This window comes from Tympanuchus pallidicinctus, unplaced genomic scaffold, assembly GCF_026119805.1.
Source record: "Tympanuchus pallidicinctus isolate F22 unplaced genomic scaffold, pur_lepc_1.0 scaffold1, whole genome shotgun sequence".
Taxonomy (NCBI): domain Eukaryota; kingdom Metazoa; phylum Chordata; class Aves; order Galliformes; family Phasianidae; genus Tympanuchus; species Tympanuchus pallidicinctus.
In genome coordinates this window covers 44358915-44386071 of record NW_026294618.1, presented here as the reverse complement: position 1 = coordinate 44386071, position 27157 = coordinate 44358915, and the positions used below count along the sequence as shown (strand labels likewise).

The 27157-nt window shown below is 41.7% G+C and overlaps 1 protein-coding gene and 2 long non-coding RNA genes across 5 annotated transcripts in view; 2 read left to right on the top strand and 1 right to left on the bottom strand.

The window, feature by feature from the left end:
* Positions 1-24951, bottom strand: part of LOC128078501 (uncharacterized) — a 31123-nt gene extending 6172 nt beyond the window's left edge. Inside the window, exons 1-3 of one of the 3 annotated variants that reach the window (XR_008205683.1) lie at positions 24451-24951; positions 18791-18906; positions 7607-10813 (exon numbers count right to left, since the gene is read on the bottom strand). This is a non-coding gene — a long non-coding RNA (uncharacterized LOC128078501). Of the gene's footprint in view, positions 1-7606; positions 10814-18790; positions 18907-24450 lie in introns of those variants that run through there. The other 2 variants (XR_008205679.1, XR_008205678.1) reach the window with 2 other exon arrangements.
* LOC128078514 (uncharacterized) lies at positions 90-9036 on the top strand. The gene is made up of 3 exons (XR_008205688.1): positions 90-181; positions 4275-4438; positions 8935-9036. It is a non-coding gene; the product is annotated as an uncharacterized LOC128078514 (long non-coding RNA).
* Positions 24952-25061: 110 nt separating the features above from the next.
* Positions 25062-27157, top strand: part of REV3L (REV3 like, DNA directed polymerase zeta catalytic subunit) — a 114419-nt gene continuing 112323 nt past the window's right edge. Inside the window, exon 1 of the mRNA XM_052678573.1 lies at positions 25062-25273. Within this exon, the coding sequence (XP_052534533.1) occupies positions 25135-25273 (139 nt within the window). The 5' untranslated portion in view covers positions 25062-25134. The remainder of the gene's footprint in view (positions 25274-27157) is intronic.

The following is a 27157-nucleotide window of genomic DNA, read 5'->3' as shown; positions in this document are numbered from 1 at the left end:
AGTGATTGAGCACCTGGTGGAAGGCAGGGCCAACCCAGGGGGGCTCAGGTGCATGCAGTGCACCTGAGTGACTGGAAAGGATGAAGTCAGGATCCACCCCTCCCTAGACCTCATTTAAGGGTTGGCAGTGGATGCAAAGGTATCTTTCTGGAGATCCCTGCCTGGTGGAGGCCTTCTGAAGGTGAGCAGTTTTCTTTCATTTCTGTGTCTATGCTGCTGCAGCCTTGGATTGTGGCACTCTGCTGCTGTTGCTGTACGTTTCATCACATTATAGTATTATAGCATTATGTAGGCCAGTATAGTTGATAGCAGAAAAGCAAGCATCTCCATGTCCTTGTGAGATACTGCCTGTGGATCTGACAGTGCAGTAACATCAGTAAGTGCCAGAAACTTGTGACGGGCCTAAGCAAAGTGAATCTTTCAGGGAATACAGAGCACCTCTAAGCCTAGTGGTTTCCTACGTCCAGAACAGTTTCTAGGTATGTTCTAGGAAAAGTCATTTATCTGATGAGCTCTACGGCATACAGACACAAGCTGCAGCTAGGATATGTGCAAGCTCCTGGCTTGTCACGAGAGTCTGAGCATTCTGACCTCCAGTACACAATGGGAGTTAGCAGGCTTTCAAGGTAATTTGCATGAGCTCAGATACTGATCAGCTCAGCTACTATTTGCATTACACGTGCTATTGCCTAGCAAAAAGCATGGTTTCTGTTCCGATTTCATGTTTTTCATTCATTAACCTCTAATCAACAGAAGCAAATAACTTCTTCTGTGTCAGCTCTATTCTACAATGCTAAAACCAGCCATTTATGTAGCTGCCCTGTGTGTAACTCTATAGACCAGAATGCCCTTCTTATGAAGGGCTTATGGTCCAACTGCAATGTGGGATTTGAGTGGCTAACTAGAACTCTGCAAATTATCTGTCGCTTCTTTGTAAGCCCTGCTTCCTTTCTTTACGTCTGCATTTGGACTGGGGATAATGAACTTCCTGTATCATGCACTGCAACACAAGGAAACCCATTGTATGCGAACCAAGGAAGAGTGTATCAGTGAGTGGTTTGTAAGGCAGCTCTGATGGGTCTAGTTAGAATGACTTATTCTCAGAGTTTCAGTGGTTTGATTAAGTGGATCATGTGATAAGCACTTATAATGAACTTCTTCACATGCTGCCAGGGGAAGCCCAGCAGATAAAGTGCTTAATCCCACGGCGTTGCTCTGTGCATAACAAGCTGATTGCAAAGACAGAAGAGTCATGCAATTCATTGGCTTCTCCTACTCAGGATAGCACAACAGTGTTACACAATTTTCTTTCTGCTGCCCAAGTCAAAATATTCTTGCTACTAAATCCAGTTCAAACTAGCATGCTTTCCCTCCCTCACCTCACCAAGCTCTCAACCAGGCAGGTTACAGCTGAATGTAACCACCTGCAACAAGCCTAGGCATGCTTCTGAGTGATTTCTTTCCTATTAAAGAAAACAACAGAAACAACAACAACAAATAAGAACGGAGCATAAACTTCTGAGCAACCCCAGCTGGTTTGTTTTTAAAAATAAAAATCTAGGTCAGCCTGAATCACCAAGGGGTAATCTTCATTTTACTACCAACAGCAGCAGAGGTCAACAAGCCAGCCTCACAAGGGGCATCTCTTGCAGTTTTGGCTGAAACCTGTGGGATCAATGACCAGGGTAAGACAACATCAGATGTGCTCTCTCTTCCTCTCCCCAGCTGGTGGCCTGCACTCTGCAGTGCCTTTGCAGAAAGCATTCTGGCTGAGCGATGAAGTGGGATGTGCTCGTTCCAGCCCTGTCTATTGGAACAAATTGTGCTGCTTCTCCAAGGCCAGTGCCATATCTCTCACTCAGCTGTAGCAAGGGTATGACAGAAGGGATACCTTCAGGAAAGTCGTCTGTAGGTCCTGGGTCTGAGATGAGTGACAGACCCCAAAGAGATCTGCTCCCTGGCCAGGAGGACCTGCATGTTCCCATTTCCAAGCCCAACAACAACGTGCATCAGGACCTGCCTGTTGCTCTGGTATGCCTGATGAAAATGCTTGTTAAAACTCTGCTACCCAGAAAAGTAGGAGCTCTACTTGCACACTCAGGTGTCAGGATGGAGAGGGTGACCATTTCAGTAATGTATGGTATTGAAGGAGCATGGGGAGATGCATGGGTGTGAGCTTTCAGCGAGGTAACTGGTTTTGCTTGGGATCCTTACATCAGAAAAACAGTGTGCAGCCATGGATAATACTTCCCTTTAGGTATTCACTGACACCAGAGCTGGGACTCTACCAAGTGGTAGCTGATGAGGCAGCGTCTGAAAAGCTAGCTGCAGGAATGCCTGTCCTCAGGCTACCTCACTCTTGGTAATTCCACTGAGTAATTAGTTCTTCAGGGTCACTTAGTGAATCATTTCTAAAGTGATCATTTTGAGAGTCCAGGTGTCAGGAGAAACAACAGGCAGAAGCAGCATGTCATGTCACCTTACCAGGAAAAGGGTTAATGTTGTTTGATGCAAGGTTGAATCAACCTGGTGGTGGTAACTGTTATGTCACATAGAGCCCTTACATCTCTCTCCTGCTCTGCAGTTGCAGTGAGAATGAAGGAGGGCTTAGCCTCCTTGCACAGAAGTACAGTCACTTGTGCATCATGACTAGAAAGCCTGTATGGCCACAAAGCTGCTTCTGCAGAGCACTCAGAACAATCTTGGTTCTGTCTGGCTTCATGCTTTGCTCCCCACTGTGCTTATTCTCACATATTCTGGCAGCCCCACACCACCCATGTGCTGTGCTGAGCACCTCACTGAATGCCAGTTCACATAGACAGGCATGTAGACAGCCCTGTGAGCGAGATCCTGTGCTTACAGCTTGCAAGTTTAAGAGCACTGCTGAAATGTATCGACGTGTTAACGAGCTAGGTTGGATGGCACACTCATCACATCTAGTGCAGTGGTTAGAAAGAGACCCAGCAGTGGAACATTTGCCAGGTGAAGAATGCAAGCGTGAATATCAGATTGACTTCTTAAATGAATCAGAACATCAGACAGGTAGAGGTGATGCCCTGCTTTCTGGCCTGACCTTTTTGTGACACTCATCTGTATGATAGGGAAAAGTGTAGGCCTGCGGCATCTCACAGTAAGCCTAGGGGATGGTAAGAAGTATTTGTTTGTTCAGGCTGTCAGCCTATAAATACAACTGCAGTTCAAAATGTACATCAAACTTTGTATATCAGTTTTCCTATACAGTGTTACTAGCCATTGAATTTCCTTAGGTCATATTATTCCACAATTAATGAGATTGCACAGCTGTAATCAAAGGGATAATATGATACTGATCAGATTTCAACAGCAAAATGCTGTTTCCAGCTGTGATGGCATGGGAGAAAGAAGGCCTTATCTTGATGTATTTTCCAGATAATAGCAATTCATGTACCTAACAGTGAGAAAAACCTTTAAAAATGCACTTTCTATGTGATCAGTAAGAACCCAGAACTGCAAAATTATGGTGCTGCTATTAGATTCAGTCATCAGAGAGTAACTTAATTGTAATTCTGTAAGCCAGGTTGAAATTTGCTCTTCAAATTGTTTCCACTTGACAGGGATATCTCCTGGAAATGTTGGCTCATTGTCCTTAATCGAAATTTTGATATTCTGAACTGAACATACACCCCCACAGCATTTAGCTCACAAGTTTGATATTTCAGATTATGTATGGATGTTGAACATGGAAGGATTTTACTCCACGCTTAAAACAATTCAGGTATAACATTTCCTCTTAATTTTATTAAGCAACTAGCAAATTTTAAAAGCTGGTATTTATTTATTGCTATGTTAAAATCAGTGTCTCCCCAAGCTCTGTGTGCCCAGTTTGAGAAACTGAATCCACCAAATTCCACAAGAACTGACAGATTTTTGTAAATGTGAAGCTTACTGAGGCTAAGTATTCCAAATAGAGAACCAGACTACAGTGTTTCATTCTCACTCCTCTAGCACTACATAACTCTGCTACAAAGGTGCATTGTGAGATTTCAGCTTTTACATTTTTAGCAGCTGAAGAGCATCAGTGAGCATTAAGTAGAATTTCTTTCAGACTCTGTAATCTTTACCACATCTTTTCCTTCTATGCGACAAAACAGATAAAAGTGCTTGTGGTTTAAAACAGGGACACTAAGCTACCCGTGATCTAGGTGAGATTGTGAATATTGTGAATTAGATCCTTTGGAGTATTACCGTGCTTTTTTGCTACTCTCCTACTTTTATGTATTAAATATCGTTTACAGATTTCCTGTGTAGGCCTGTCCCCAGGGACTGACAACCCGGTGTAGACAACTCATAAATAAAACGAGTGAGACATGAGCAAGAAAAAGCATACCATACTGCTGGGAATCACTCCAGGAAAATAAATGTGCAAGATGGCACATCACCCTACACAAAACTGGCAAAGGTAAAATAACATTTGGATTTGATCATTACAGAAAATAAAAGAATTTTGTGTTCATATGTACGTGCTGGTCTTTCCCTGAAATGAAAGGGCAAAGGTAAGAGTCCAAAGTCTGAAAGTGGAGTTCTGACTTACAGGAAAACAAACCTGCCAGTGACTGCTGCAGCTTATTTAACTGAAGTAGAGGATGAAGCCTGGATTTGATCCCTAGTTTTCAGAACGTCTGTGGACTCTCTAGGAACGGCCACCATCATCTATTTCCCATCTCTGCTGCTCACTAGTTCTGCAGCATATGCTTGCTTTTAAAGGACTGTTTAAATTCTAGGCCTACCTTTTCCTCACTAATGACAATGCATGACTTTATATAGAAGCGGCGTAAAAACACTGCAAAGAACACAAAAGAAACAATCAGCTTGCTTTCTTATAATGGGTTTGGATGAATATACCCTCCCGTTTCCATCTGTGCTTTATTCCCTTTTGCTCAAGAGTAGGATATTACATTTACTGGCACTGACGTTCCTCAGAGCTTATTCTTTTTCTCCCCTTCTGCTCTGCTCTCATTTTGCCACTTTTTTTTTTGACTATTTTTTAGTCTCCTGCATCCTCATTTTCCTAAGCGCTATCTAGTCTCCAGTTTACCATATTTATGAGCCACACTGCAAGTCCAAGCAACTGCACATAAGGTATGACAATAGGACAACTACAAGGAAATTATTACTATTTAAGAGATGAGTTGGCAGAAAAGACATCCTGCAACTGTGCAGATTGCAGACAGATGCTTACCTATGTTTTGCTTGGCTGTAATCTGGAAATGCACAGAATTCTTTGAGAGCAAAAGTATTCTTGCCAATTGTTATTTCTATGATGCTCTTATTTTTTGCTTTTAGGGATGAGGGTTTACCTTCATCATAAAAACTGTCTGCCTGGCAAGCAGTTGAAAATTTTGCTTGGGTTTTTAAATATCAATACATCCCTGTGCAGGCATTTAAAACAAGTTGTTTATGATTGAACATTCTCACACTATCATTGCTTGTGTTTCACTGCACAACAAATCTGCAGAAAAGCTTTTTATGCATCAAAATGAATGAAAACTTGCTTATGACACAGCAACAGGAGTTCTAGGAGAGGTGTATCTGAGTATCTGCCAGAATTGACATATGCTTATGTGACTTTGAAGCCTCGTACACCCATTGAGCAGATACAAGCCTTGACGCTCCTCAAAATTTTTGCTCTTCTCACAGTGACAGCCTTCAGGTCATCTTATCTGACAAAAGTAAACAAGAACATAAAACTCTTGTCAAGGATAGGGACTCCTGAAAGTTGATGAGTCCAGACTGAGGAGCATGAACTGATGTGTTTACCTTGGCTAGACCTTTCAAGAACCATAGTTGGGTGACGTGGAAGAAGCAATTTAGTGTAGACTTTTACAAGCTCAACTTCTTCCAACCTTTCAGGATTGGTGACTTCTCTTAAGCCAGAAGATAGTTTAAAACGTTATGTGGTGATTCCTCAAATGTATTCAAGACATTCTGTAAGAATTTTCTGCTCTAGGAAGAAAATTTCATTTGTTTTGCCACTTAAAGTCGCCTTTTTACCACTGATGAAGACTGAGAGAAAAGCAAGGCTTCTTATTCTTGATGGCCACTCAGCACGCAGGCCAGGAGAGGAAACAACCTTGAGTCCAGGTATCAAACCATTCCTTTGTTCTCTGGCTCCAAATGCAGAGAAGTCCTGAAGTTTCATGAATATCCCATTCAGGAAATCAGAACTCTTTTGGCAAGTGAAGATCAAAAGGAATTATCCTTTTGCTTATGCTGCGTTCTACTTGATTTTGCCACGTAATTTGGTAATTAGAAGGATTGGCAGGTAAGTAAAACAGGAAACCGTGATTCCTGAAATGCAGAAATCATCGTCTTGTTGACCTGTGCTGTATCCACTCAGGATCATTTCATTTTGAGAAGATGCCTTCAAATGTTTTTGATTTCCTGTCCATGTTTTGAATAGGAATGTCTACTGAAACCTCTTACCAAGCTACTCTGAAGACCAAGTACACAAGAAAAGACTTTATGCAAGTGCTATAATTTAATTAGTTCCTGGCACAGACACAGCCAGCACCAACTCAAGCCATATAAGACAGCTAACACTCACAGTGGCGTTTCTGTTATAGGTGCTTGGCCACTGAACAGTTCAAGGATCTGACCTAGCTGTAAAGAGGCCATTCTCATCTTTCAGTTGTGACTCGCACAGTGTCAAGTTCTAACCCGTATCCTGTGAATTACTCATTTCCTACAGGAAGTTCATCTTTGCTACTATCATTTAACAGAATCACAACCACCTATTCTGCTTTCAAGTACTTGCTTTCTAGTTTCAGTCTACCATAGTCTAAGTGTAAGTGTCTACAGTAGTCTAAGTGTATTTCCCCCGAATTGGCAGAATTTTTAGAGTGAAACGAGGGGTAAGGGTTCTGTGGTTTGAGAAAGTCAAATGTAAGTTCAATGTCTGATGCAAGAGCAAATCTCCTTGTGACAACTAATGTGCAAACGAATGGGTTTCTGTAGCTGTCTCCATCATGGGGGGAAAAAAAAAAAAAGGATGAATTTTTTAGTACTTGTGAAATATTCAGCTAATCTTCCCACTTGACTTGCAAGAGACTCAGTGACATGCTTTGTGTTTGCTTTTTAATATTCAGCATTTGGAAACTCCATCTCCCTGAGTAAATAAGAGCACTACAACTATTGTCTACACTGTGGCAGAACAAAAAGTCCTTTGGCCAGATGTGAGCATGCTATATCCTGCAGCTCCTCTCCCCAAGCCCTATCCACTCCAGATACAACATGGCAGCATGGACTGCCAGCAGGCTGCTTGTGAGCCTTTCTGTGCTAGTGTGCTAAACTACCAAGCTCGAAAGAAAAAGTCTTTGTGCCTACATCTGCAGTCACTCCTGTATGCTTGCCGTTTGAAATAGGAATAAGCGTGATTTTTCAGCAGGGTTCAGGTCTACTTTTAATGGAGTGCACGTGAAGGTCTTCAGTGATTATGTAAATGTACTAATTATGTAAATCTAGGAGACTTATGACAATTAGAATTAAGGGTGAGAATGTAAACATGGACCTTGTTATCTTGCACTTGGAGAAAGTGTTATTTTTCTGAACAATGTAACACGTTAAGACCTCAATTGCAACACAAATCTTTATTAACAAATCAGGTTGATGGGCGGAAAGATAAAGGTTAAAGACAATTTGTTATTTACAATTTTCAAATTTATATACAAATCCCAATGTTCTGAGTGCTGAACTCTTATGCCCCATACATATGTTGTTTGTTTTACCAGATCACGTGTGAATGAAAAGAACAGCTGTGACCTCTCTTGCATTTTGAAAGGGCTCTGATAAACACAGATTCAACTTAACAAAAAAAGTCTTGCATTCATTCCTTTTGTGTGCGTAAGGAACTGCAGAATTAACCTTAATAATTAAATTCAAGATTAATCATGAAAAAGCATCTAAGGTAAAACTGCATACCTGCTCATATTCAATTAGGTGGTTATCTGTTAACAGTTCAGTTCTGTCACTGTGGTTTCCTAACCTATAATCCACCCCATCTTAAGCAACACTTTTAAAAGTCCCTGAAATTGTGTGTTCAAGTAATACTTTTCCTCTTTCTACAACATGAAGTTACTTAAAGCATGTTACTAAAATTATTTTTTTTTCTTTGCATACATAATTTTAACAATTCTTTGGATTGGGTGTGATTTTTTTTTAAATTAATTTCTTATTTTTTTTTTAGCATAATCACTAACTTATTTCCACGAAGTCACTGATAAAACCACATCTGCACTATGGGGCTACACTGCTTTTTATTATACCAAATGATTGGTTCCAAAGAGTAACAGCTAAAGGTATACAGAAACTGGACATGAATGGCCCTCAGTTAACTGAGAGTAAAGCCCCATGTAGTCTTATAAAGATTTAGCTAAAGTTGGTAAATGAAACAGTCTAAGATTTGCATGCAACCAAAATACAGTGATAGATATTTCAGCACTTGCTGCCATTTCTGATCATCATCCCTTTTCTATGCCTTCTTTGACTGCATGCATTCCTTTTTTTTTTTTCCCAGAAAATACAGCTTTTCAAATATAAGCATAAGTAATGGTAATACAACAACAGTAACAACAGCCTTCTGAACTCAGCTGGAGATGAAGGCTGCCTCTTCCTCGCCAGCAACATTGTGCTGATCATGTCCTTCTGCAGGGCAACTGCTCTCAGCTTCTGCTAAACTGTGTGCTCAATACGGAATGTGGAAGAGATGAAACTATGGGTGCTGGGAGAAGAGTCTGGACATGAGAAATAGCATAGTTGATATTCTGGTGGGGAGGCAGATAAGAAAGGAAAATGAAGTAATTAATTCATAATTTACAAACATATACATTACTTGGCCTGTGAAAGTTTAATGATCTCTGTTTTTTTGGCCTTCTTCCACATACTCTTTCTGCTGTCTAGGCTTTCCCATGTCTCAAATGACCAAAACACTTCAACGCTTCCTGAACTGCGCTCCCAGTGAAAGACAGGATAAGGCAGGACAGGAGAGGATGCAGCAGAGGGCCTACTGTGTTCTGTACTTTGTTCTTGAAATGACCAGAGTAACCTCCCTCCCTCAAAGCACCTACTGTGAATGCCTGCAGTCCATGACAGGGTTCCAAGGCCTGGAAAGATACCTGAGTCAGCAGAGCGTGCCCACCTGGAGTCTATAATATCAGCAGGCGCATCATCTTAATGCTCAAAAGAATAGTATTAATGCATTTCTCCAGCCATGAGAAAGTGCATTACATCTATGCAGTTTGCCCCTATGTTCTCCAAACAGTTATGTGAAACCAGCCCGTACTTCCCTCTTACGGTGGGGTGAATATAATTCTCTCTGGAAAAATTCTGCATCTGAAAGAAGATGTTAATTTGCAGGAATGATTAATAGTTCTGCTGACTGCTAAAAATCCAGTTAGAGCAGTTAGGGTATGATGGCTTTACAGGAGCGGGATGAAGTTTATTTGATTTTCTGTAACTGAGTGTCCTCAGCTGAACCTACCAACCCTTTGCTGTGCAAGGATTGTAACTCCCACTGCAGTTGGCTCAGCCTCCATTTCTATTTTTAGTGCAGATCTTGCTCCTTTTTTAGACCTGATTGCACAGCCAGAACTGCGTTCTCAGCAGCTCAGTGAAAAGCCTGCCTGTTCCATTTTATAACTTTTCCAGACAAAAAGATGGGAAGCCTGCAGCTTTCCAAACACTCTTATTTTTAAGAGCTTGCAATACGATACAGCCCAAAACCCAAGGGCTGAATGAATCCCTGCTGAAATACTATTGAATTTTCTGGGGTTTTATTCAGCATTAATTTGGCTGCTAATAAGATACTTGGGATATTAAAACATTAAAAAAACAAATAACCTCCCCCCCCCCCACACACACACACACAAACAACAACAAAAAGCAAAAAACAAAAAACCCTTCTTCACTGTAAGTACTTAAAAAGATATTTATCAAAAAGGTAATAATGTACATCTGGATCAAATCCTCCAGAGAACATATCTTCTTTAGATTCATAGTTTATAAATCCAATTGATGGAAGCAACTACTAGCCAAGAAAGAAAGAAACAAGGAAAAATGGAAAACACTGAGTTTGAGGATTCTCTAAGCAGGAACAACCACACAGAAGCAATTTTCTGGCACTCAATTAAAACCACTCAATTAACATTTTTGAACAAAGTTTCCCACTGCAGATAGAACAGACAGAGTTGCTGTAGTTCTGTCTGTGTTAGCGACAGTGCTTCACCTCTGCTTAAAGTGTTTGCTTCTGCAATATCTTCTTAGTGATGTATACTGAGGAAGTTATATTTCAAAGTGTTGTACATATTAAAAAAAAAAACAAGATGAAGATGATTACAGCTGTTGTTAGGCTGTAAACACACAACCTACATTGCTAATACAAGTAAAACACGTCCTTATATACATGTACTGAAATATGTTGCCAATAGTGTGATAACAGTTTGCATCTTACTATACACCTAAATCAAGCATACCTGCAAATATCATTTTATTCTTAACCCAAAGTATAATAAATATCCTCATATGCACAGGTCTCTTCTTAGAAGAAATCTTAAACCCTTCCCTCCTGCAACAAATCTCTAAGGAATTGTTATGCTACTCAGGCAGTAATCAGTGAATTCAGCCATCTTTATTGGACACGTAATGACATCCAACACCCCTCTTGCAATGGGGGAGACTGACTGCAGATGGAGATTTCCCTCAGCTTCCCCTGCATTCAGGCAGTTCACTAATTCTTTTATGTCCCACTGAGAACACAAAGGCAGATTCAAAAGAAAATTAACTGGAAGAGTAAAGGAATTAAAATCAGTGAAGGAATTGATAGACTAAAATATTCTTATTGTAAATTCAGGAATTTAATTAGCCCCTGGTCAAACACTGAACAAATCAAAGCCAATAACAAACGGAAAGATCATTAAAAGTAGATATTCAGCAGATCTGAATTTACATATTTTGTGTGCCTCAAACACCCAATTCATTCTGTGAAAACGGAGGGTGTCCCAAACAGATGAAGTCAGGTTCATTATCTCGATTTAAATAACACAAAGCTCGAAAGAGAGAAGCTGAGTGCCACAGGAAGTAAGTACTCAAGATCACTATCTCAAAGGCACAAGGTTAAAAACTGAAAGGACTGGAAGTTATCAACCGAAAATAAAAAAAACCCAAGTACTTGAAAGCCTGTTTATCCTAGCTGGCATCAGGAATATTGTACCCTTGTACCCTAAATAGAGACCGTGGAAATCTGCCTAATGAGGGTATGCACTGTCTTGGCTGTGGTTTTTAGCACTACATGCAGAGCTGAAACTCTAACAAATTTAGGAGAAAAAAAAAAAGAGGGAAAAAATATACTGTCACTGCTAAATGTCAAAGCTAAAACCAGGCCAATGGAGTCACAACTGTAGTGCAAAATGTATCAATTTTCCTCCAATTTATATTCTGGACATAGTTTTTAATAATAAAAATGGCTGCTGAATCCATTTGGAAGTAAATCTTGTCAAAGACTGTATTGCTTTGTTTGTAATTCAACGCTACGAAGTGGACCCTAACAAATGATTTGTGTCTGATGAGCAACTATTTCTGTATTTTGTTTGGAATGACCACGTCTGTGTTTTGAGTTAGGAAATGTGCACAACATTAAAATGAAATTATTCAAGTGCCATTTTACCTCAAAATGAAGTAGGTCACTTTGAAGTCAGCTTTGATGGCCAGTTCTGTTGCTCCTTTTGTTGTTGTTGTTGTTGTTTTTTGTTGGTGTTTTAAGAGCATCAGCCTCTACTTAATCACTGGTAACTTTCATGGAGAGCAAACAAAAGGCTCTTTTATTTATCCATTATGTTACTAAGAGGTGAGAACAGCTTGATGCAAATGAAAATCATTAAAGCATTCTGTGCTACCATTAACTGTCTGAATATCTGCCTATGCAAATACAGCACACAACCCAGTGAAACTGCAGCCTCATGACCTACCGCATTGAAAATCTATGCCTTATGACTCTTTTAACCCAACAGTTAAAATACTCCGTGTGATGTGCCTCTGTAAGCACTTAGTTTAAATGAGCATGGAAACGGAGTGTAAGCCATTACACAGAAACATTCTCCATTTCAGAAACCCCTTCACCGTGACTGGCCAAGGGTAACATCAGAGCTATCTGATTCATTACAGTGCTGCAGTATGGAGCTAAAATGTGATTGCCCAGATGTGAACCTGCATGCAATTACACCCAGAACCTCACTTAAGTAAGCAGTCCCATTTAAGACAACATAAACATATCATAATGCAAAACCACGAACGGTCTGCAGGATTAGAGGCCTAATTAGATATAAAATCTACTGACTTCCTTCTTTAGAACTCTGTCCTTTGCACAGCCACTTATCCCCATGCAACTGAGCACAGAACAGCGCTCTCACTAAGTAGCACCCTACCCAACAATAAAGATGAGTAAGTGTATGAAGCTGGAGAGCTCAGCTGAAGTAGTACCTAGCAACCAGAGTGCGCGAGAACCTTCGTATTCCTAAGAATTCTAACCAAAGACTTACATATGGCAGTTTAGAAAGCACCTTAGAGGAGGACACTTTTTGCTGCTCTCCTTGGTGAAATTTAGGTTAGCCATCAGGCAACAATTTACTTCGAATGCCTGAGAGCTTTTCTAGACTAAGTTTTGGCAGAAGTAAGGGATATCTCACCCTCCTTTGGGACACATACCTTTGTTACCTACTCTTACACCACAGAACAGAGGTTAGGACAATGTGTTATTCAACAGCAGCTGGAAATGAAGTGGTTGATTGGATTCTGTGCCTTTACTGCTTGAAGGACTTAGATCAGCCTCTCCTGTTTGCTAGGAGAGTACTCCCATCAGCAGAGGTCTGTGTACAAAGCACCTCTGACATCCAACTTGAGATTTTGACAATCTGTGCTGGGGAATGGAAGACACTCAGGCCAGAAAGAATAAGGATACTTTAGTCTCCTAGGCTGCTTACGTATTTTCATTAAGCAGTAATTATACAGCTTGAATGCACAGTACTGAGTGCAGGGACTAAGGACTCCTAGGCAAGTGCTCTTATTACTTATTTATTTGGATATCATGAAATTAATGTATTTGAGGCACTTAGAAAAGAAAGAAATTCAGTGGGACTGAAAACCCCCCTAGAAGTCTTCTTCTGAGTTTGGCACAGCGGAACACTTAAAATACTTTATTTGAGTCACTGCTGCTTCACCTGTCCTGTTTAATACAGTGGTACCATGGAATAAACTGAACATCAGACTGCTCATCACCTGCACTGCCAAGCTGGTAGCATGCTGCGTGGCAGCTTTGGCCCATAGCAACCATCTGGAGTGATGCTCCCAAGCAGCTCAGGGGACAGCACTTGGACACAGCGAGACTCAGCCAACTCTCCGGCCTTCATTATTTCATAATATTGCATAAATGTAATGTATGGTAAGGAACATTATGAAGAACCCAATAAGAAAATTATAAATTCTTCTGTCACAGTATAATTAATGCCAAGTAATTTGGATTTTTATTTTACCTCTAAAGTAACAACGTTCCCATTTTATTGATGACTGAATTAAAATTAGCTAGAAATACTTCGTTTTTATTAAGACATAGATAAAAGATAAAGCTACTCTGAAGGAGCTTGAAAAATATAAACACTACTAATTTCTTTTGTTTAAAATAACCAATTTTTGCATTACTGCAAGCAAAAAGCAATTTTGTACCTGCTAGGTGAAGAAGAAATTAGGGAACTGACTAGTGATCTAATGCTGGAGCAATGGAGACAAACTCAGGTTACTGGCAGTGAAACCTTCATCACAAAACTGGTTTACAAAGTTGCAGCAAGAACATGCAGTCTTTCAACAGTTGTATGGGTTTTATTTTGCCAACAAGAAGTAAATGAAGGTGGAGGTTTTGGGGTAAGAAATCCAATTTCCTTCTCTAAACAAGCACATTAAAAAAAAACCAAAACAATACAACATCCTTATTCACTGCAGTAGAAAAGTACAGTCTGTTTTCTAATAGATAGTAACCATAACTGCTATCTTCACACAATGAAGAAAAACCATCAAGAGCTGCAAGAAAGATATTATCTAACCAAAGATGTATGCACTTTTCTCAGAGCACAAGAGGTCTGGGCACTGGCAGTTCTTGTTCACCTAATGCCTTATTTCAGAATGATACAGTTTTGCAGACTAGACCTCGATTACATTTGATTTACTGACTGATTCTCTTCTGCTTCCTTTTAAAGATAAAGAATGTGCTTAAAGCAGAGCGTGAGAATGCGATCACTTCTTGGAAGGCTGTTCCCTCTCTGAACAATCTGAGACATTTTCACAGTTATTTTTACAGTATAACCATTTCCTATTTTCCCCATGTTAACAGTTTCAATCTACGATCACTTTCTTTTGCAAAAAGCACGGTCCTAGTGAGAACACATCACTTAAGTATTAGAATGATACAGAAGCCTATATTCTGTCCTGAGAAAAACAGCTACTCAAAATACTATCTCCACAAAATATCTTTTAAAGTAGCATATGAAAAGGAAGAAAAGGTGCTGTGGGCAGGGAGACTGAAGAAGACACTGCGTTTATATTTTATGAATTTGGGGGCTCGTGTTGTTTGATATTATTAGCCAAGCCATCAAGTTACCACTTTTGAAAGAAAATAGCTATCACTGAATTTCTAACTAACGCAGCTGCAAGACTACTCAAGAGACACCACATTACAGCAGAATCAAGTCGCAGTCATTTAACTGCACAGCTTCCAGAGTAAAAGTACCTGATCTCTGTACCTGACTAGAAATTCATAACCACCACACAAGATTTTCCCCCTAGAAACTGGAAACAGAATTATGGTGTCTCTCCTTCCTAACTACCACTTACATATCACATCAGAATAACAGGTAACACTTTATAAATTTGTGTTCTACCTAACTTTGTATCTCCAACTGTATCTATCTCATGCTTTAAGATATACAATGATCAATATACTGGCAAGAAAATATATTTTATTTGCAAGTCTCCAAAATTGTTGAGGTAGATCTGTGTGCTGATTAGGCTTGTACTTATAGTGTCAGCCTTTATTAGATATTACTGTAATTGGTGGTCTACATTAATAATTATATTTTTATACATCAAGCACACACAGTAGTATTTATATAGGGAATACATATTTAGGAAGACCATATTCTGCATGAACTTCAGCTCCAGTAATAACTCTCTGGGATCACCTTTTGTAGCAGAAATGCTAAGTCATGGCATGAAACAGTGAGCACCTGGTGGAAGGCAGGGCCAACCCAGGGGAGCTCAGGTGTATGCAGTGCACCTGAGTGACTGGAAGGGGTGGAGCCAGGATCCACCCCTTCCCAGACCTCATTTAAGGGTTGGTAGTGAAGGTGAGGGTAGCTTGCTGGAGAGCTCTGCATCCCTGATGTCTTCTGAAGGTAAGCAGCTTCTTTCCTCTATTTCTGTGCCCATGGCTGTTGCAGTTGAGCAAATTCCCTTGCTGCAGCCTAGGACCACGCTACTTTGCTGTTGTTGCTATGCTTTTCATTCTGTTACACCTTTACACCACTCTGTTTGCATTGCCTTTTTCCCAGATGTGCCACCTGCCTACCAGTGTCTAAAAATACTTACAGTATTATTAATTAGCAGCTAGCGTTTGCATCTTCAAATGGAAATGAGCTTTGATTTTTTTAGAAAGAGTTAGGAAGTGCAACTGTGTTAACTGATGAATGTCACATCAAAATAAAACACTAATAATTGCTGGCTAAATATTAAATCTCTAGCAAATAGTTCTATGGCATTCTGTAGCTTTCTGCATCTTAAGAGGATGCATTTAAATGTATCTACACCATTCATTTATCCCCCTCCTGATTATTTATGCCCATTAAGATCTGCACTAGAGGAAGAAAACTCCTGAAAAAACCCATCAGTACTGAAAAAAAGAACAGCACTAAGAAGTATTAAGTGAATGCTGTTTAAACTAGGCTTCTGTAGTCATGAAAATCATTTAGTTGTGAACATATATTAGAACACTACCTTTAGAACTTCAAGCTATGCTAGACTTAACCTTAGGATAAGCATGTCTGAAAAATCTTAGCCATAAAGACCAGCAGACTCCTAGGCAGTGTCTAGTTTACAAGAAAAACAGCACTCTTCCCAATAGCCGTAACAAAATAGAAGGTGTGAAGGAAGTCTTTAGGTGTTAGGTATTCCAATTTCAGGAAAGCATCTGTTACTCTTGTGAAACTCCCAAGTCACTCAGAATACACTGGATGGATTATGCTGAGTGAGAGATGATTAGATAAATAAGGACTGTGTAAAAACTCTGAAGCTTAAGGAAAACAGTGAATACTGTAGGGCTCAAGATGAACCTGAAAACTGATAGCCAATAGAAGACTTATGTGAAAAAGGACATGCAACAATGTATCTGTGTGTGTGTAGTGGCAAAGGAACTGTTATGAGATGCAGTTTTCTTTAACATCTTCATTAATCTTTGAGAGGCCATGATGTGGACAATTGCAAGGATATGGAGGTATATCGAAGTAATTATAAGGGCTACAATTCAGTCAGAAAACAGCAAGATGAAGGTAAGTACAGGAGAAAAAAGCAAGTTATTGCTGTGGAAAATACTGAGGGAAATATTCTGGAACATATTCAATGGGATGGAAATAACCCTATGGCATAATATTTGTAGAGAATCTAAGGATAACAAGTAAGCAGAAACTGCAAATGAATCTGTAACAGAATACCAACAAAAAGACTAATTTAGATTTGACTTGCATACTTGGAAGTACTGTATCCTAGAGCAGGAAGGTAACGGTTTCTCCCATGTAGCTTTAGGGCAGATTGCAGAACGTTTTCTCTGTGAACAATCAGCTAAGCCACTGGAGCCTCTTGGCGTACCAAATGTTAACGTCATCTGGCAATTCATTCTGTCTTACACACAGAGGTCATATGGGTACCTGAAACATCGTAAATGGCTCTACCTAGACAATAAATCATAAATTCTTCATCTGTGCTCTTTGTAACTACACCTGGAATTCGCCAATGAGTCCCAGGCATATTACTAAAATGATCTCTGCAAATTGGATGGAATTCACATAAAAATAACAGAAATCCTTTGGGGGCTGGAAAGATTCAAAAGAAAATATTGCAAACATAAGCAAGTGTAGCTTAAGGTAAGCAAATGAGAAGTTCAAAATCTTTCTTAACTTTCATCTTGTTCTGGAAAATTCTTCAAAAGGAAGAAACCAAGAAGGGGGGGGGGGGGGAGGGTAGAAGGGGAAAGAGGTGATAAAAAGGAAGACAGACAATACAGGAAATCTTAAACTGTGTTCTGAACTACAGGTAGTTGACTTAATGGGGGGAGGGGGAATAGTTGGTGTCCGGAACAGCAGCATAAAGTATGCATTCATATATTACAGAAACCAATACTGACAGAGATGGAGAAAGCATTTAATAGGCCTCTGCCATCTTTAATTTAATCTTAAAGCACTTTAAGTTTACTCTGCTGGTGACTCTCCTATCTCTTCCTGGATAACAGATGGCTGTTTGTGATCAACATACCAGACAGAAGCTTCTTTCACTTTAATGCATGAATGGGGAATGCTGCTTGTAAGTCAGACTATGTGGCAGAACAGGTGATTTTGCCACTTACCATCCAGCCCCATTTTTGTGATTCATTCATTAAAAACACATTTCACATTTTGAAACAAGTAAAGTTCAAATAATGATCACATGTGTACATACAATTGGCTGCATAAATTATTATGATAAGAGACTGATAGGACATTCTGCAGTTACACTACTTGGAAACCTTACATTATGGAATCTTTTAAATTACTTATTTGAATCATTTGGGTGAACTGTTTGCATCAGATAATGGGTTTTTTTGTTTGTTTTGTTTTGTTTTCCAGTGGAGAGTTTCAGCTAAATGGTTTGGCTACCCATAAGAACAAGTATATGAAAAATTTGTTGCTGATTTAAAAATAGTTCTTACAGCCGTTTACCTCAGCTCCATTGTATGGAATAGAAACTTCAGAGTTTGGTAGGATGATGTATGTGTACATAGAAACAATACATTTTTTGTAAACCCCACCAAGTCGCACATAATTTCTCTTGGGAAGAGATAATGTATGTAAGATGTAAAAATAAAAGCAATTATTTTCATAACAAAAGCTATTCAAATGCTCAACCACTTTTGCCTTCCTACTGCATAACTTGCCAGCAACTCTGACAGACATACCATTCACACAAACACTACTAATGTTTAAATGTTAGATGTCATTTACACATAGTTTTATCTCTTATGGCCATATCCAACTCTTACAGGCATCTAGTTTTTTAATAGCTTTGATTCAGCAACACTGCTCAAACAGCGGCTCTACCAATACTCCTTGATTATCTAAGACTTAATTAGATCATCTTAATTAAATCTCAACTACTAACTTCTTTTTGTCATACATCCAGCCACTAAACTTCACTTGCTACTACACTGTTAGCTGCTCTCTAACAGCATGTGATACACTAAACTCATTACAGAACCATATAAATATTGTTCTTGACAACATGCTGCTCTCTTAACATAGGAGGAAAGTCCAACCCCTTTTTGACATACAGAATTCCATTAGCAGAGAGTAGATCAATACTGCTTCATCTCTGGATACAACATAATGCATTTACTGTCAGTTTTCTTGTATTATGTGTATGCTGTTAATATGATTTTTAAATAAAAGTAGTATAGTTCTGCTTTGTTACATACGTGAAAATCTTTATTCATTTTTACATTTCAGATGATATCGTTTCCTTGAGTACTTATGTGTTCTCTTGTACGCACATTCACTGGTAGGTTCTTCTGATGTTAGGCCAAGGTAAAACCTGAAAATGTTGGGGGGAAAAAGAGTTATGGTCAAATAACTTCCAATTAAAACTTCTGTTTGAAATGTACATTGCTAAAAACAAATGCAACCCAGGAAGCAAAATGGTTTAAAAGTAGTTTTGTATCTTCATATAAGCATTATGTATAAGAATTTGTATATGTAACTTATTTGCACGCACATGGAATGTGGCAGTATAACCTGCTGCACTGTATTTCATACAGCTAAGGTTTTCTGAAATGAAAACATGGCATAGAATGTGTTTTGTGCAATGATGATGAAAGCTCTTTCTCCTAATGGCTAAATCATCTGTATCAATTAGAGGAACCCATAATTGAAATGTTCAGTGAACTACATGCAATTCTTCTAAAATTTTGATCATCAGATTCAGTCGTGTGATAAACAGCAAAGAACATCACAGAACCTCCTTTGGTAATCTAATCAACTTCCATAATAAAACTTGTTACAAAGCTCTGCTCTCCTACTTCCACACAGAGAAGAAACTCTTTCCTCCATTGGTGAGAAATCTTTCATGTCCAGTTGATCTCCAGCTTAAATTTATTATGACCAGTTTGAAGCTAATCATTCTATATCAGTACTGTTCTTCTGCTTAAATATTTTTCCTTCCTGCTTATGCCAAAGTTAGTGATATACTTACAAACTTCACTTGTGTTCTCTTTCATTGTCCGTTTTCCTAGATGGAGTCAAATGAATCTTATATTCTCTTGATGACTTAAAAAAAAAAAAAATAGCCCAAATAAGCTAGGACCTTGATCCTAGGACCTAAGATCTTGTACAATAGCTCTTGTACAATCACACTGATGTATCACTTGCTTTCATGGAAATAACCTCATGCATTTTAGGCCTCACTTCCAGAACTTTTCTTCTGCCACTTCTGGTTAAGGAGTTTCTAGTTCAGAGCGGAAGATTCTTAGCTACTTTCAAGTTCAAAACCTTGCACTTGATATGCAAGACAAGATATTATAACACTTCTATTTAAATGCAAGCCAGACAACTCTTCCTATGTGTATCTGTTTTCCAGAATTAAGGTTATCAGCCATTCTTATTTATGCACTAAATAAAACACTCCTATAGATGTTAAATGGCAGATTTTGCTTATAGACAGCTTCTAGTTTTATAGCCCTCCTTTCCCATTAGAAATTCTTTATGCACCCAACTTAATTTCTCATATGGCACTAAACTGAATCTTTTTCTTGGAGCGCAAATTAACCCTAATTCATTTCCTTTGTCAGTAAAATAAATTATATTGAAAGGAAAAATAAATGAACAGAACCCAAAACAATCCCTCCCACAAAAATACCTCTAATACAGGAAAGAATTTTCTTTCATGTTCTTTTTTATTCTGTGTTTTATTTTTTTTCCTAGGCCCCACATACTGCAATGGTTGCCCATAATGCTTTCTTGGGTTCTCTTTCAAATGTATTTCACTTTCAATCATGTGGCACCATTCTTGCTCTGACAGGTTTACTAAGAATCATTGCTAAAAGACTGCTTTAATACTTTCCAAGTATTTTCACACTTGAGACAAGGCCAGTTTTCTCATCAGTTTTCTAGTGGCAAAATGTTGGTGTAAGACCATTAATTAAATGTGTTATCGCTCTGGTTTTGACAGAACCCAACTGCATTACACATCAGAGCCAACTGCCTAGCCTGTATCTATTCACTAAGAATTATTTTTTTTTGTTAAGAGCTCTCATGAATTACAATCTTAAGCACTATTTCCAAAGCACAGTTACCTCTACAAATGAATTCTGCAACCCGAGTGGCTCTTTAAGCCAGTCTGGTAGCCTGGGAGTTGCTCAGCTTCTTGCTTTTCTTTTTTTGCTTACATTTTTGTCTGCTGACAGCCATGTAGCACTTGACTTTCCAGTGGTATGTAGTACAGTGGGCATGCACAACGCTGCCTCAAATCATAGCAAGAGTAGGTCTAACTACTGGGAGAGTAAGAAACGTTTGTCAGCACTCTCACATAAAGAATTTTCCTGTGTGCTTGCCTATGATGACCAAGCCAATAAAAACAGAAATACCGAATGCCCTGAAAATTGGCAGGAACTCAAACGTGGATACACAAGTCAATTATGAAGTTAGGATGTATTGTACAAAATGTTACCTTCTGTACTATAGTCTAATCTTCTACCACCAAGTTCTTTTGCATTTTGCTATTGTAATCAGACACTTGCAAAAGATGGCTTTTCTCTGACCTAGTTAGTTCTGTCTGCTCATAACCGCAGTTATATATTTTGGGGGAATTGCAAATACCATTTTCGAACAATTTTTCTAAGTAGGCATACGGTGTGAAGTAAGAGAAAGAAGAGACTGAAACGTCTTTTGTTAAGAAAAGCAAACCTGTACTGATTTTACTCTACGTGGACGTTGTAACTTTAAAGAAAATAATGAGTTTTGATGATAACTAATATTAATAATACTCATTTTTTACTGTACAGTTGTTTAACTGCATGATTAGAAGCAGTTATATATATGCAAGCTTGATTATTTTCATGTAAATACGTGGCTGGCTAATGGGGAGTTGCTGCTTAGCAACTGGAGCAGAGAAAGGGGTGCTTGCTTTAGAACAGGAAACTGAATAAAACCTTGCAGAGTACACACAGCGTTTGAAGATACCATAGAAAATGGGTGGCAGTGCTCTGCAACCATGATGCTTCCTTTTGTAATTACTCACATCCTAGGATGTCAGCATTTCCAGGTAGTAGAGGATAAACTCCATCAAAAATCATTTATAATGATAATATAATCATAATAAATGATAATAATAATAATAAATGATCATAATAAACGATAATGATAAATAATCATTTATAATTAATAGATGTGCACAACGTGAACAAACAACAAATAAGGTAAGTACTAAGGACAAACCCTGACACGCAAGCTAAAACGTAGGAAAATCCAGAAACAGACTTTGTTTCTGCTCTCTACTGTAACGGTTAAATTGACAATGCTATCGATGCTCCTCAGACCTCAGTGCCTTAACCTAGTGATCAACTTATGCTACCATAAGCCAATACTGCTGGAAGAAGCCTTCTTTTTTGCTCCCTGTTACTCAAACTCAGCCCCTGCTCTGTCTCCTCCGCTGTGCAAGCGCAGGCATTTCTACATTCATAATGAGGCAGATGATGGACCTGATCTAGGTTAAAACCAAGCCAACACTTTTAGTTGGATCACCTTTACCTGGACCAGCATCTGAATTGAGTTTATTATGCAGTCACTCCACTACTAGGAGGAGGAAGGAGGGGACCTCTCCTGACAGTGCTGGCTCAAACCTTTTGTGAAAATACCTTCTCATCCTGGTGTGACCGCACATCCTTTGTGTGACTGCAAGAAGAATATGAAAGCAGAAGTGTGCTCTATGAAATGAAGAGAAACTGAAAAACCGTATCTCAGAGGAAGTACCAAAGAGATGTCTTCATGACTGAGACTACTACTTGGATCACACTATTTGTATCAAGAAGGAAAGTCCCTTAGTTTTTTCCTAAGGTCTCTTACAACATTTTCAGGAATTGAAAGATCATATGGACAGGAATCTGGCTGCAGTTTAGGTATTAGTGTTGTCTCAGTTCTGTCATCTTCCTTTTTCAACAGTTCCTCTTAATTCAAAACATAGCCCTCCCTGATTTAACAAACAAAAATGTTTAGTTGTAATAGAAGAGCGAATTACGTGCTTTAGTGACTCCTGGCTCATGCTTCTAAAAAGTGATTCCTGATATCTACACTATGCTATTGTGGGAAACCGCTTCCGCTTCAGCAGAGCTGACAGACGTGAACTTGTGCCTGCACATCAAGCACAATGCTTGTTTAGAAGAAGCCAGAATATTCAGCAGCTTAAATGCCTTGGGTTATGTACCAGCTCAGCTGAGGTGCAGATACATACTGTGTTCTGTTGCCTGGGTATATATACCAACAGAATATAGCAGTGGATCAGTATCTCACAGAAATGAACTGCTAGTGTGGTAGTATCTTAAGGGGTAACACAGCACATCTGTTGGTGTTGAAAGCCATTAAGCAGTCAGTGAAGTAAGAGTGGTGGGAAGATGCAATACTCAGGAATTCAGACAATCATGTAGACAGAAAGACAAGAGCGTGGAAGGGAGTGGTGCCCATACTGAAGTTCTATGGAAAATCAGGGAAATGCAGCAATTAAGCAACAGTACCAAATGCATTCAAATAGCAAGGGCTGGAAATACTGCTTAGCAACATGTTCCACCCGTGACCTCCTAGTGATTTATTAGTCTTCATGAAAATCAGGCGTTTCTAAAAAGAATATTCTTTAAGTTCCAAAGGGTTTCTAAATACCAGCCTGTCCAAAAAAAAAAAAAAAAAAAAAAAGAAGTTGTAGCTCAGTTATATTTTCAATGTAACAGTTCGGGTTTTAATCCTACTGCAACTCCTCACTTCTGTGATGCAAGACTTCTTGAAGATGAGGTGACTTGACATTTTTTACTTGTGTTTGCATAAACGCAAGCTTCAGAAGGAATAGAGGGGCAGGCCAGGGGAAACAGACAGTGTACAATGGGAGAGCAGGACAGCAGCTACCCTTGAAGCAGACAGGCAAGCTTCCTGCTCATTACAGTGAAAAAAACGAAGGGTAGCAACTGCCTGGCCTGTCTTTTGTTTAAGTCTAAAACCAAAACATATGTAAGGAAAATGTGAAACAGATGTTCCACATATTGGACTTCTGTCATATTTTACAGATTTGTACATTTGTCTCCCCGCCATCCAGCCCTGCACCCATATGTAACACCGTAATTCTGGGTACATCTACCAAGATTCTGCTTTTTTAGAGGCAGTCCTTGCACACAGTCAACTCTTCTGGTATTTTTTCCCCAAAGCCTCAGCTCCGAGACAAAGACACTACAAGAGGGAACACAGCTGGAGGCGTTGGTTACCATTTTAAGTCAAAACCCACCCTAATGAGCCGAAAATTATGAAGTGAGTTCTCCTAGCGGCCCAGGGACCAAATAAACAGCCCTAAATCCCCCCGATTCTCACTCAAATCACAAACGGGGGTTGAGACGCACCTAGCTTCCACAGCTCTTTATTTTTTTCCCCATAACTTAACGCCGGTTTCCTAGGCGATTCCCCACTTCTGCTGGGATTCAAGCAGCAAAGCGCCTCACCCCCACCCCTCAGCGAGCCAAGGTCGAACGCTGCGGCGTTCGGGCACGGCACGTCCCGACCTCCCCTCGCTGCGCGGGGCACAGAGCGGAGCGGCAGCTGTGAGGAGAGGGGCGTGTCGCGAGCAGAGCCCGGCCCAGCCTCCGGCCCAGCCCCGCCGCTCCGCCGCAGCGCGCCCGGCCCCGCCCCGCCGCAAACCAACCGCCGCCCTGTGCTCGGCCGCCCGCCGGAGGGGGCGCACTGCTGGGCGGGAGCGCGGCCCGGACGCTGCGGTGCGGCCCCGCGGGCAGCGGTTGAGGAACCTCGCGGCTGCCCTCAGCACTTCCCGGCCGCCCGCCGTGCTTTTATTTTGTATCTCGGCGCCGTTAATCCCCGCCGCGTGCCGACTCACCTTCCCGCAGCGAGGCGACTCGGCATCCAAAATGGCGGCCGGGCCGCCTTAACCCAATGGCGGCGCATCGGCGCTCCCCGGTCCGCCCCACCGGCGGCTCGGGCTTCCGCAAGCCTCGCCCCAAGCCCGCCCGGACGAGCGCCGAGCCGCCGAGCCGCCGAGCCCCCTTCCTGAGGGAGCGGCCGGGGCAGAGCGGCGGGCGGACATTTTCCTCACCCCCCTCCCCTCGTTCCCGGGGCGGGATGCGTGTGCGTGAGCCCCGCGTCCTCCCCCCGCCGCTCCCCGAGTGGTTGCGCCCGTGACATCATCATCATGGCAACAACAGCTGCAGCCCGGAGCTGGGGCGCCGCCGCCGAGGCGTACGCGCTGCTGCGGGGGGAGCAGCCCGCGCTACCCCTCAGGCGCCGGCGACCGGCGGGGCTCTAGAGCCTGACGTTGGGGGGGGCGACCCCGAGCGGGAGCGCGCGGCCCGCGCACGCGCCCGGCGCAGCAGCGGGCGGAGGGGGGGAGCGAGCGGGCGGGCGGGCGAGAGGCGGACAGAAGGAGACGGCGCGCGCCTGTGTGGGGCTGCGCGCGCCGAGGAGGGGCGGGCGGGCGGGCAGGGGGCTGCGCTCGCTCCCTCGCTGCGGCGGGGGGGGCTCCGCGCCTCGCTCAGTGCGCGCCTCGGCGGCGGCGGCCAACACCATGTTCTCAGTGAGGATCGTGACCGCCGACTACTACATGGGCAGCCCGCTGCCCGGCCTGGACCCCTGCCAGTCGCACTTCCGAGAGGCCCCGACCCGGCGGGTGCCCGTCGTCAGAGTGTTCGGTGCCACCCCCGCAGGTAAGGGACCCTAAGGCGCTGGGCCGCGCTTTGTGGCAGGGAGGGGGCGCGGCCCCCTCCCCACCTGCCCGAGCCCGGCCGCAGGTGCGCGGCCCGCGGGGCTTTGTGCGCGGCGCGGCCCGGCCGGAGCTGCCCGAGCGCCGGAGCCGTGCACGCGGCGGTGCCGCGGCGCTTTCTCCCCTCCACCGCCCCCCCCCCCCCCCCACTCCTCCGCGGGGACGGCCCCAGGGAGCGGCGGCCCCGTGCTGCACTGCGGGGCACGGCCGCGGGTCGGCCCTGGGGGCGCCCTCATGTCACGTTCCCCCCCTCGGCGTGGGGTCCCCGCAGCCCGGGCGGCTCTGACCGTGAGCGCCCTCACGGCCGCGGCGTTCGGGAGCGGGATTCGGTATCGATTCCGGGTGCGCCGTGCGTGAATCGAAGTTTAAAGCGAAGGGCTGTCCTCGTTTGGGGGTTGGACGTGCGAGGGATCGCTGCCGCGTTCCCTTTATGCTCGCGTTGTGTAATGCTGACCTTGGGAATTAAGGTATTTCTCTGTATTTTATTGACGCGTTGGAAATAAAGCGTTGCTCCCATACATCAGGCATGAGGCGAGACAAAAAAAAAAAAAAAACAGCGTGATAGAACGGCACGGTGTATTTCGTTCCATTATACAGAAAAACATGCTGTTTTACGGTTATTTTGTTTTACATTTACCTGCTCTCAGATCAGAGGAATGTGTGCTACAAAAGCTTCTGTGATCTGGAGCATCTGTGGCTCCAAATCACCAAGTGGATGAGTGGGATTAACAGGCACAGCCCTGGAATAGTGGGACCTTCTTCTATTGTAGCTCTAATTTTGCATACAAAGGAGATATTATGTAATAATATTTATGTAATTGCACGAGTAGCTATTTCATTATTAAAAAATGTAGAGCCCGAGGTTGTCTGGCAGGTATCAGGCTGTGTGTGCGTGTGTGTGGTTAATGCATTAAGGCTCATTTTCCTGAAAGAAAATATGTTTGGGCTATGCCGTATCATGAATGTGGCATCCTAAAGTAAACAGCAAGGCAGTTTAGGTGTCTGGCTGTTAGGAGTGCAGCAGGAAACCCTTAGCTTCCCAAACCAACTTTAATATTACTTTGCATAATAGAAGTGTTTCTAATTCATGTTGGTTAGAAAACGCGTTTTGCTCTGCTGTGCAGAGGAAGCGTGACTTGGCTATCATCTGCTTAGTTCCTTGCTGAACTTTTTAATGGCTTTTTTTTTTCTTTTCTGTATTTGTAACCTTTGTTAATAAGCTTCAAGAGCTTCTCACTGCATCTCAGCCTTATTTTTTCTTTTTTTTTTCTTTTTTTTTTCCCAAACATCATCCTGTCTGCAGAGGTGTTGAGGTAAGCATGTTGTTGTCAGAAGCAGCGTACCTGGTTTCAGAGAGAGGGTGACGCTTTGCTTGAGAGTCAAAAAAAGAAAATGTATAATCACTGACATCTATGTTAACACTTTCTTCGGGATAAAGAAACAGTAAAAACAACTTCTAATATACCCACGTAGGGTCTTGTTATGTGTGCTATTGTTTGGCTTACAGACAGCATGATTCTTGTCTTTGATTCAGTTGGTCTGGCTAGGAAAATCCCTTCTCATTGGGCTTAACTCATGCACCTTGCCTGCAGGACAGGTGTTCAGTTGCTGCCCTGCTGGTGTAGTAGTGAACCATTGCACCTGTGTAGGCTGCCACACCTCTGGCACAGTGAGCTCTGCATGAATCTTGGTGTGCTTAAAGCCATGTGGCTGTGCTGCCCAGCTAACTGGGAATCAAGGTCAAACCAGGCTCCAAATTCCACCTACTGAGTGCTTGGAGATGGATTGGTGCGTGCAAATGATTTGTGTAGATGTTCACAAAGTTAAT